Below are 11,466 nucleotides of genomic sequence, written 5' to 3'. Positions count from 1 at the left end.
ACAAAAACTATATTGTGCATTCTGAACCGTCCATCATGTCACAAAGGGGCACTCCACGATTCACGGATTCTATATGAGCTTAGTGGGTCCGTACGGTCAGTGCACTTATACGGCAACAAAAAAAAGTCAAACACTTTACTAAAAATGTAATTCCAATTAGTTTCATGGGTACTTTAGTCACAAAAAACTAAATAAAAGTTCCTCCATTTTGAATATTTTAACTGTCTGAGAGCCCAGAGGGAAATTTTTTAAAAGCAGAAAACAGAAGGTCCTCAAATTCCAAAAGCACTCATCAAAGAAGAAAAAAAGCATAACAATTCAAGTTCAAAAGACTGACCAGTCCAGATCCATCCATTTCAATTTCATTTAACTTCTTTCTTATTTCCCAAGTTTTTTTTTTTCTTTCGCTTTGCTTTGTTTCCAAGCCAACTTTTCCTTTTCTGATTACAGTTTCTGGATTCATGGGTAAGAATTGCAATCATATCTCTTCATGTTTGGTGTTTTAATTTTATGTTTTTATGAGAATTACTCTTCTTTTTGTTCTTCTAATTTTTAAATTCTGGTGGGTGGATTTTGAATCAGTTATTAGTGAAGGGTGGTTGTGTTTGGTGGTGGTAGAAACTGCAATCTGATTTATGGTTGTTTTCATTAATTAAAATCTTTCCCTTTCTGGTTATAGTGTTCGTGAAGAAAGGGGGGAAAACTACACTCTAACTAATTGCAATTATGCATTGTTGTACTATTCTATGAATGATTACAAATACAAGTATTTATAGAATTATGATATAAATGATCAAACTTTTCGTTTCTTTGACTATGGAAAAGATTGTTTTGACAGGATTATGATATAAGTTGAAGAGAATTCCATCTAAAAGTTTGGTTAGAGTTGAATTTTGAGTTCCTCTAACTAAAATGGAGGAAAAGCCATTCCCAGCATGGTCATGGTCTGTAGAACAGTGTATGAAAGAGTACAATGTGAAGGCGGAAAAGGGTTTGAGTTCATACGATGTAGAGAAGAAGCGTGAGAGATATGGTTTGAATGAACTCACTAAAGAGAAGGGAACCCCCTTGTGGAAATTGGTATTGGAACAGTTTGATGATATGCTTGTGAGAATTCTTCTTCTTGCTGCTTTTGTATCCTTTATTTTAGCATATGTGCAAGAAAGTGAAACTGGGTATGAAGCATATGTAGAACCATTTGTGATAGTGATGATTTTGATACTTAATGCTGTTGTTGGAGTATGGCAAGAAAGTAATGCCGAAAGGGCACTTGAAGCCCTCAAGGAGATGCAATGTGAATCAGCAAAGGTGCTAAGAGATGGGAATTGGGTAGACAATTTACCGGCGAAAGAGCTTGTTCCCGGTGACATTGTGGAACTGAGAGTTGGGGATAAAGTGCCTGCTGATATGAGAGTTGCAGCTCTAAAAACATCGACTTTGAGAGTTGAACAAAGCTCGTTGACCGGAGAGGCTATGCCGGTTTTGAAAGGCATAACTCCAATATATCTGGATGATTGTGAGTTGCAGGCTAAGGAAAATATGGTGTTTGCAGGCACAACTGTTGCGAATGGAAGCTGTGTTTGTATAGTTACAAGCACCGGTATGAACACTGAGATTGGGAAGATACAGAAGCAGATACATGAAGCTTCTTTGGAAAACAGTGATACCCCTTTAAAGAAGAAGCTGGATGAGTTTGGCAGTAGGCTTACTACTGCAATTGGGATTGTTTGCCTTACTGTGTGGATTATAAATTACAAAAATTTCCTCTCATGGGATGTTGTGGACGGATGGCCTGCAAATGTTCGATTTTCGTTTGATAAATGCACTTACTATTTCAAAATTGCTGTTGCTTTAGCAGTAGCAGCAATTCCTGAAGGCCTTCCGGCAGTAATTACAACCTGTCTAGCTCTAGGTACTAGGAAAATGGCACAGAAGAATGCAATTGTAAGAAAGCTTCCAAGTGTCGAAACCTTAGGATGCACGACTGTCATTTGCTCAGATAAAACTGGGACTTTAACCACAAACCAGATGTCTGTTTCAGAATTCTTTACTTTCGGCGGGAAAACTACTTGTTCTAGAACTTTCCATGTTGAAGGAACAACTTATGATCCTCAAGATGGAGGAATTGTTGATTGGACTTGCTACAATATGGATGTTAACTTGCAAGCCATGGCAGAAATTTGTGCTGTATGCAATGATGCTGGGATCGTTTCTGACGGCCGTTTATACAGAGCTACAGGTTTGCCTACTGAGGCAGCTCTTAAAGTTTTGGTTGAGAAGATGGGAGCTCCAGACATCAAGGCAAGGAATAAAAGTTGTGATACTCAACTTGCTGCTAGCAATTTAAAATTAGGTGAGAAGGAAAACTGAACTTTTTTTTTTTCATACTTGTTCTGAAATATAGAGGGGGGAGCCTTGGCGCAACGGTAAACGTTATTGTCACGGGTTCGAGTCTTAGGAGCGGCCTCTTGCCAAATAAATTGGCAGGGGAAGGCTTGCCCCAGTACACCCTTGTGGTGGGACCCCTCCCCGGACCCTCTAGTGCGACCGGGCCGTAAAAAAAAACTTGTTCTGAAATATTTGTTTTCATTTGCATCTTATTGACCTTTATTATCATAGGAAGTTGTGAATGGTGGGTCAAAAGATCGAAAAGAGTTGCTACATTGGAGTTTGATCGCATTCGGAAGTCAATGAGCGTAATAGTGAGGGAGCCTGATGGATGCAATCGACTTCTTGTTAAGGTGAACAGCAGCCATGGTCTTCAAGTTTTTCTGATATTTCTTTCCTATTGACTGAACAGTTTAAGATAAAGCGAAAGTCGGAGCACGAGGAACAAGAGTTATTCATGATATGGACCAAAAAATGGCATTTAGATGAAGTAATATTTTAAGTCTGTCTGGCCTTTTCTGATGAATTTGACTTGTGGAAATATGCAGGGAGCTGTTGAGAGTATATTGGAGCGTAGTTCATATGTTCAACTTGCAGATGGATCTCTTGTTCCAATTGATGAGCCCTGTAGGCAACTTTTGCTGTTGACACTCTTTGAAATGAGCTCCAAAGGATTACGGTGCCTGGGATTGGCATATAAAGATGAACTGGGAGAATTTTCAGATTACTACGCCGACGATCATCCTGCACACAAGAAGCTACTTGATCCAGCTACCTACTCTTCCATTGAAAGTGATCTGGTTTTCGTAGGAATTGTTGGTATAAGGGTGAGTGCATTTTGCAACCTTTCTGGTTTACATCAACTAACAATTTTCTGAAACTGTTTGAGTAAAACGGCTAGATATTGAATTGAACAGGACCCCCCGCGTGATGAAGTTGACAAAGCAATTCAGGATTGTAGAGATGCTGGCATTCGAGTCATGGTGATAACAGGAGATAACAAGTCCACAGCTGAAGCAATTTGCAAAGAAATCAAGTTATTTTATCAAGATGAAGATATTAAAGGATGTAGTTTTACTGCTAAAGAGTTCATGGCTTTCCCCCCTTCACAAAGAGTGGAAATTTTGTCTAAACCTGGAGGAAAGGTGTTCTCGCGTGCTGAACCCACACATAAGCAAGAAATTGTACGAATGCTGAAGAAAATGGGTGAGATAGTTGCAATGACTGGAGATGGGGTAAACGATGCACCCGCTCTTAAGCTTGCTGACATTGGCATTGCTATGGGAATAGCAGGAACTGAGGTAATAAATCCAACATTTTCTTTTTGAGGCTAACGTTGCAATTTAGAGAACCTTGTTAACCTTCACATGTCAATACCGATGCATCATACTATGTTCCTTTGTAGGTTGCGAAGGAAGCTTCGGACATGGTTCTAGCAGATGATAATTTCAGTACCATTGTTTCTGCAGTTGCGGAGGGTCGTTCAATTTATAATAACATGAAAGCTTTCATTAGGTAGATGAGGCATCTCTTTCTTTACTACTTGTCTTTCCCTTTTGAACACTAGTTAACTGAAGAAGTCCTCTATGTTCAGGTACATGATATCATCTAATGTCGGAGAGGTGATATCGATATTTCTAACTGCTGCTCTGGGAATACCAGAATGTATGATACCTGTGCAGCTTCTATGGGTGAATTTGGTTACTGATGGTCCGCCTGCAACAGCTCTTGGTTTTAACCCTGCTGATGTTGACATAATGCAGAAACCACCTCGCAAAAGCAACGAGGCTCTTATAAGTTCTTGGGTTCTCTTCCGTTATATGGTACCTTAGCAGCAGTAATCTTCATGTCCTGTTTGATTATATGGCAAAATGTGTTCATCATGGCTAAACAAAACTCTTACCAGTCTCTTACATCACATTTTCTGCAATGCAGGTCATTGGCTCTTATGTAGGCATTGCCACAGTTGGAATCTTTGTCTTATGGTACACTCAAGCTTCTGTACTGGGTATTAATCTTGTCAGCGATGGGCATACACTCGTTGAATTCTCTCAGCTTCGGAATTGGGGGGAGTGTTACAAATGGTCAAATTTTAGTGCAACTCCATACGGGGTTGGTGGAGGACGAATGATCGCCTTTACAAACCCTTGTGATTATTTCTCGGTTGGTACAGTGAAGGCAAGGACTCTTTCGCTTTCTGTGCTGGTAGCAATCGAGATGTTCAATTCCTTGAATGCACTTTCTGAAGACAACAGCTTGGTTACAATGCCGCCTTGGACAAATCCTTGGCTACTTCTTGCTATGACAATCTCGTTCGGACTCCATTGCCTCATACTCTATGTTCCATTCTTGGCAGATTTATTCGGGATCGTTCCACTCAGCCTTAATGAATGGCTTCTAGTCATCTTGGTTTCAGCTCCTGTGATTATAATTGACGAAATTCTAAAATGTTTCGGAAGGAGTCGAAGACACACAACAAAGAAAGAGAAGACAGCATAAAACTGGTTTGAAACAACTTTGCTGATAGTGTGATTATAGACATAGGGGATTTTGGAGGATTTTGCTTTCTTTACACAACTATCTATTTAGAAAGGAAGAACATTACTGATATTGTTATTTTTCGTTATGGTCCAGAGAATAAATGGTAATTTTACACCTCCAAAATCATCGCTTCATTTTAGTTGAAATTTCTATTTCTACAAGCTCCACAATTTCTATTGCTTGACGCGGTTAGGTCTTACAAATGAACAATGTCCGAAAGGACAACTGAATAATTAAAATGTAACATTTATTAGAAAAAAATGACTAATTGGTCTGATACAAAAATTGATTGGCCTTTAACTGTACATAATAATTTCTGTGGCCTTGAAATTGAGCCACTTACAATCCCACCTTTCTAACAGCAGTTCTATTTACAATAACATAAGATACAAAATACTGACTTTTAGCTTTCTCAACCAGAAGAGGCAGCATGCTCTTCTGTCACTGTGTTATGAATGTTAATCTCATGCCAAGTCATTGAGTTACTTCCACCTGTTTGACCATTATAAACCCTTAATGACACTTAATACCTGATCATGACTTCTCAGCACAAGAATTCATTGATATTCATACTGTACTATAACCTGTAATGTTTGGCTAACCTAGCCTCTTTCCTCACAGATTAGAACCCATAAATTTCTTTAGAAGTAAGAAGACTGATCATGAAGGATATTCAAGTGAGCGAGTATTCTGGCTGAGAGAGATTTGATGCTGTTGTTCCCTCTCTGTGTTAGGTCGACTAAAGGCATCTGAGCTGAGATCCCATACTTTTGTTTAAACTCTGGCAGCCTAAACATCCGTTCTAAAGCATTTAGAGCCTTCTCCTGCAATGTGGGGAAGGGAGAACTAAGAAATTTTATAATCAATGGTATAGCATTTTCTTCCGTAAGCACCTTGCTACCGCTTTGAAGTCTTTCAGCTTCAATTAGGGTCAATAGCGCATCTAAAGAAGCTTCACAGGTTTCTGGATCAGGATCTTCAAGAATCCTCACAAGGGGCCTAATTGCATCGGCCTCCACAAGGCAAAATGATGATTCAACAGTACATAAACCGCCATGAATCCTGCAGCCAGTTTCTGGTGGAACAGAGAAACACCAAAATGCCTTGCGCTTTGGTATTGGCCGACTCAGCCTCGGCGAACTCTTTGAAAAATGACTAAGAGAAATAGCAGCACATTTCCTTGTCAAGCTAGTTCCTGAGTCCAGTAGCTGAACTAGCACAGGAATGATTCCAGCTTCTGCCACTACCTTTTGCCATTCCAAATTTGTTGGAGAAGTGAAACGACATATGGCTCCAGCGGCATTTTCAACTAAACTATTTTTATGGGGATCATTATACTTACTATTTGGGAGAAATCTGGCTATTACCGGAATCGCACCTCCATCGAGAAGCCACTGGGTTATCTGGGGATTTTCTGGTAGATTAGATATAATACCCATTGCTGAAGCAATCTCTTCCAAGTCCTCAGAAGTTTTGATGATTCTCAGCAAGGTCTGAAGACAATTCTGGCCAACATGATCCATGATGGTGGTTTCATCACCATCATCATTAACCAAGCAACATAACAACTTTACAGCATTTGCTCTCACATTTTGGTCATCATGCTCGCATAATACAACCAATACTTGCAAAGCTGTGCACTGTTCACGATTAAACAAGGAAATGGAAAAGGTTAAAAAGAAAATTTTAACCCTATGCATATACTAGAAGTGCAGTCAGGGTAAACATACTAACTGATAAAGAATTCACACGAATGACACAAAATAGGATGGTCTTCCTGCTACCATTATCACTCAACACTAGGCTCTCCGATGACTGAATAACTTCTAGATAATTTGCAATTTTGGGTTGAAGTCTTTTGAATGTTAATGTTTCATCAGAATTGCAATGAACTACTGAATGTTGATACTTTCAGAATTCCAACACATCCCATTAGTCATTGCTTTAATATCTGCATTGTATTGCTCTATTTCATGTTAATGGAAATAAATCTCTTTGAGATTGTAGGACATTTGTTGTTGCATGGACTGGAGTAGCATATGTGAAGTAAACCTTACTAATAACAAATCAAATTTGACAGTCAAGCACAACTGCTTTCTTTGATGGCCAACAACAGACAGCAATTCTCTTCCTAAAAGTGGATTCTAAAAATAAATGTCAAAACTCTAGCATACCTCAATCAATTTGATTTTTACAAATGAAGCTGAGGGGGATTGGCACAAGGCATAGAAGATACGGAGAATGCTTTGTTGCACAGCAGGCCCTGTGAAGTTTATCAATGAGAAGAGCATTAAAGTATCATCATCTGATTCCAGTAACGAAATTGGTGCTGGACTGGATGCTTGAGACACTGTGGACTCAGCCAGGTGTGCAATTGTGGCAGCCACCTGAGCACGCAAATCTGAAGGTGAAGCATGCCGTAAAAGAAGGTCAAGTAATGGGCGCACAGCACCTTCTCTAATCATCTGGAGACCATTGGCTGGTAAATTTGAGAGGTTGAGAAGAGCCTTCATGGCCACTTTTTTCATCTCAGCATCACCATCTGAGACCAAGCGAAGGAGTGGAACTAGAACACCTCCTTCAAATAAAGCTGCTTTATTGTGGTCAGTTAACTCCATTTCTGCTAAAGTTGACACCAGGGTCATTTTCACATCTTCTGGCCCTGCCAAAGCAGACGAGAAGTGTCTTCTGAAAATATTAGTATGTTTCTTCAATCATTGTTAACATAAAGCAAGGGTACAATACAATCACAGTTAAAGTGGCTGCAGAGCCAATTTAGATACTTCTTGTATTGGTGAAATACTGTGTGGCAACAAGGTTCTACGGAAATTTAGTGATATTTAATGCATAACAATCACCACTTGAATTGCAGAACATTGTCTGTTTCTAAAAAACCAGAGTTCAATTAGGTTAATAGAAAACTTCAACATTGTAGTGGACTGCGTGCACCATTCTCTAAATAGCAAAGTTTGATTTGAGTCAACAAAATGATAACTGCTGTTAAACTATAAGTTGAAAATGGCTTTAAAAGCATTTCGTACAATCTTTCAAAAAATAAAATAAAAATGAGAGAGCTAACAGAAGCAAGAGTTTACTATGACAAACTCAATTACCATAAATTTCATAAAAAAGCTGAAACTAGTTGCCACATGCAAGAAAATTACCTGCAGACAGACGATGCAGCAAATGTTTAAAATAATTTGCCTTTCCCATTTGTATGATGTTCTGATCAGAAAATGAGAGAATCTCCAGCAGCTCTTGGGCATCTATTGCAGCCTGACTGTCATCACTGCTTGACATAGTCACCAAGAGGAGAATGCAACCCTGAACCTTCCCAATGCAATCCCTTGCCAAAGTGCATTTTGATAATTCTAACAGCAGTGCCACAGCTAACTTCCTTTCTCCAATTCGACGTCCCAATGATCGGACTATAAGTTCAATTGCATTTTCAGCATTTGCAACTCTTTCCTGCAACATATTTACACCATCTAACTTTTGCATATTACAAGAATAAAAGGGTATTGAATATTATAATTATAAACATGTGACAGCGAATAAGATGGACAGTTCTAAGAATTTAAATCTAGAATTTAGCTGATAAGAAAAAACAATTTTCTTTTTTTCCTTTCACATCATCAAGTTATATCAGTTCTGTACATATGTTTGTTGGAAAAAGAAAGACATTAGCAATCCCAACTCACATGCAAATAGATCCATGAAAGAAATTATATTTAGTTTACCTGACAAGTTTCATTGTCAATCAATACATATGGAGTAAGACACATGCAGCCATATGAATGCATTCCCACACATGCATTTGTGATATGCATGTTAGAGGTGCACTAATATATGACCTATTTTTCATCTGAATGTAGGCATAATATTAAAAAAAGAAAACATCTCATCTTTGGAATTTCATTAAGCTGCATTAGTAAATGAAGAAAATTAGGGAAACCTAGTAATGAGCATCAATTAAAAGTCAGTACCTTAGCATCATCACTGTGTTTTGCGAGAATGCAGAGGATGACCAAAGCACGATTCCTTATATCATGATTTTTTGCACCAAGTAGTTGAATAAGAAGCTTTATGTAGTTCTCCAATATTACCCATTCCCGGTGCTGGTCCCTTTCTTTACAGAGATCCTCTAACTGTTCTAGACAATGAAGCACTTCTTCCTCTTCTTCAGATGTGAGTTTTGATTTCATAGAAGCAATTCTGATTATTGTGTTCCTATCCTTCCATTCTTCTATTGATTGCCGCAAAGTTTTATTAGGCCGGAGAATTGATGTGTTCAGAGCAGTCATGGTCAAAGGACATAATTTGTTTCCTTCTGCAAACCATTTTTCTATTGCATTTCGTTCAAATGTTTGTCCAGATGAGGTTTCAACAGGGTCCACCATAACATCCCCAGTTATCGGACAATAAAATGACTGAAGGGGTTCCAAAGGTTGACAACCCAAAGATTTCCGCTTTGTGAAATACTTCATCTCCTTCTCACTGGGAGAAGAAGCAGCATCTGCCCTTTCTAGCAAAGCAATTATCTGTGCCATTTGTATAATTTCAGCTTGGTCCTTCCTTAGCTGCACATTCTCAATTTCACTTTTGAATTCATCAAGTGCTTTTTTGAGTGCATCTCTTTCACTTGAGATGCCTACAGCCTCTGCTATGCGAGCAAGCAAGTTATTGGCATAAGAACGGTCTACATTCCTTTCCTGTATTCCCAACTCAATTTTCTCCAATATCTCTTCTTCTGCTATAGCTGCCTTGAATTCAGCTCTCTGCATAATTTCATGAAGCTTCGTAATCTCCTCAATTATGTTGGACGAAAGGTCCAGAGTAGCCAAAGGAAGAAGCTCTAGTGCCCGGCCAATTTCCCTTGTGATTTCCTCTAACTTCTTAATTATAGTCCGACAATTCATCAGAAGATATACTCTATTTCTTTTAGTGCATCCCACTATCAGCTGCTTTGCACTTTTGACTTCTTGATTTAGAATCTTGATTACATTGTTTATGCTCTCAGAATGGCTTATGTCTTTCATATTCAACTCATTTAAAATGGGTACAATCCTTTTCAAGTAGACGGCAAGATCTTTAAAGCTCTCTTTGTTAACGATTACATTGTTAGCAGCATATGTGATCTCAATCATGCCCTCTACAATCTGTGTAAGGAATTCTGAACCTGGGACAGATGAATCACTAGTGACAAGATCTAATGCCATCTCGTAATAGCGAACAAAAGCTACATGTGATAAAAAAAAAAGTTATGAAACCACAGTCTGAACACAATGATCTAGATCAACTCTTGTAGCTACTCAATCTGGACATTTGATCAACTGCATAGGAGGCCTACATCAAATTCCATTTTAAATAGACATATCCACTTGGAAACTTAGAGATATCAAATAAACAATAATATGGAAATATAGAGAACATAAAGATGGGGTTTAAGCTTCCATTTGCTTGTTAAGCATTAAAAAAATGCAGGCCAAAAACTAAAGGCCCAAGCTGAAGTTCTGCTAGATTGCCAAGAAAAATGGGGAAGAATGAAAACTAGTTAACCGAAGAGTTTCAGTTATCCAAAGAGCATCGACCTTTTGTTTTCTATTACTTTTTCAATAGTCATTCATAGTTACCACCATTGATGCAAAGTAGGAACTAATTCAAATAGAACAGGAAATTCAGAGCTAGTGAGCGAGAAAGTCTATAATGGTCCTGGTCCACATGGACCAGACCTAGAAAGCAGAGATGTTTCAAGTGATTTTGCGGAGCACAGCAAGAAATTGAAGCTTTCAATAAAATTGCTGTTATTCCCTATATTTTTTCGACAAGCTAAGAAATTAGATTGATTGAACTAAATTTGTGTCAAATTCAATAATTGGAAAAAGGCCAGTTTAAATTTAGTTCCGCAATTCAAAGAAAGAAAGAAAGAGGAGCAAAGACACAGTGAACTAGCTCTGAAAAGGTTGAATTACCAGGGCAGTATGGAGAGTAACTTGGCGTGAAAATGAAAACAAGCACAGCTCTCCGAGAGAAAACGCTCGGAAGGATTGAGTCGTCGGGGTAGGAAAGATCCAAGCTTTAAACTAGAGAAAATTCTAATTACTATTTTCCAATCGGAATTGATATAGAAAAGAAGGAAAAGAAAGAGTTGCTCTGTCTTAACTTGGAATTTTCCCATTTCAAAGGTTTTCTCATCTGGGTCTTTCTGTTTGACTTTCCAACTGAGCTTAGGTCTTTCTTTTTTTTCTTTGAAATTTTCAAACAAACAAAAATACATATATATATATATATATATAACATGAAAAAAACATTTCTACAGTATTTTTTTATTCATTACATCGATTTAGATTCTCAAACTAAGACCTGTTTAGTAAAAATTAGCTGATTGATAGTAGCGGTTTGTGCAAAAAGACGAAGAAGAGCATTTCTTTTTTTAATACATAAAAATATACATAAAATAATTAGGGTTAAAGAAGTCCATTAATTTTAATATTCCAAAACGCTAATTGAAAAAGCTCCTAAAAGAAGCCTTTTCTA

The 11,466-nt window shown here is 38.1% G+C and overlaps 2 protein-coding genes across 5 annotated transcripts; one reads left to right on the top strand and one right to left on the bottom strand.

Annotated features, from left to right (window-relative positions):
• Nucleotides 1-225: 225 nt before the first annotated feature.
• LOC136217446 (calcium-transporting ATPase, endoplasmic reticulum-type) lies at nucleotides 226-5,081 on the top strand. 2 transcript variants are annotated; one of them, XM_066004041.1, is made up of 8 exons: nucleotides 226-465; nucleotides 839-2,353; nucleotides 2,620-2,741; nucleotides 2,937-3,215; nucleotides 3,306-3,689; nucleotides 3,794-3,903; nucleotides 3,983-4,225; nucleotides 4,324-4,458. In XM_066004041.1, the coding sequence occupies exons 2-7, from the start codon at nucleotides 913-915 to the stop codon at nucleotides 4,218-4,220; spliced, it is 2,574 nt and encodes an 857-aa protein (XP_065860113.1). In that variant the 5' UTR covers nucleotides 226-465; nucleotides 839-912; the 3' UTR covers nucleotides 4,221-4,225; nucleotides 4,324-4,458. The 2 variants fall into 2 exon arrangements, with proteins under 2 accessions (XP_065860113.1, XP_065860112.1); XM_066004040.1 differs by having other exon boundaries at nucleotides 229-465; nucleotides 3,983-4,211; nucleotides 4,324-5,081.
• Nucleotides 5,082-5,159: 78 nt separating this feature from the next.
• On the bottom strand, nucleotides 5,160-11,156 carry LOC136217447 (U-box domain-containing protein 44-like). Of its 3 annotated transcripts, none has more exons than XM_066004044.1 (5): nucleotides 10,902-11,156; nucleotides 8,916-10,262; nucleotides 8,094-8,397; nucleotides 7,104-7,591; nucleotides 5,160-6,569 (listed from the first exon to the last, which is right to left on the bottom strand). In XM_066004044.1, exons 2-5 carry the CDS (start codon nucleotides 10,146-10,148, stop codon nucleotides 5,571-5,573), a joined length of 3,024 nt encoding a protein of 1,007 aa, XP_065860116.1. In that variant the 5' UTR covers nucleotides 10,149-10,262; nucleotides 10,902-11,156; the 3' UTR covers nucleotides 5,160-5,570. The 3 variants fall into 3 exon arrangements, with proteins under 3 accessions (XP_065860116.1, XP_065860114.1, XP_065860115.1); XM_066004042.1 differs by having other exon boundaries at nucleotides 8,916-10,168; XM_066004043.1 differs by having other exon boundaries at nucleotides 8,916-11,156.
• Nucleotides 11,157-11,466: the final 310 nt, after the last annotated feature.

Source organism: Euphorbia lathyris, chromosome 2 (assembly GCF_963576675.1).
Source record: "Euphorbia lathyris chromosome 2, ddEupLath1.1, whole genome shotgun sequence".
NCBI lineage: Eukaryota > Viridiplantae > Streptophyta > Magnoliopsida > Malpighiales > Euphorbiaceae > Euphorbia > Euphorbia lathyris.
The sequence above is the reverse complement of the archived record's forward strand: the minus strand, read 5'-3'. Positions and strand labels throughout refer to the sequence as shown.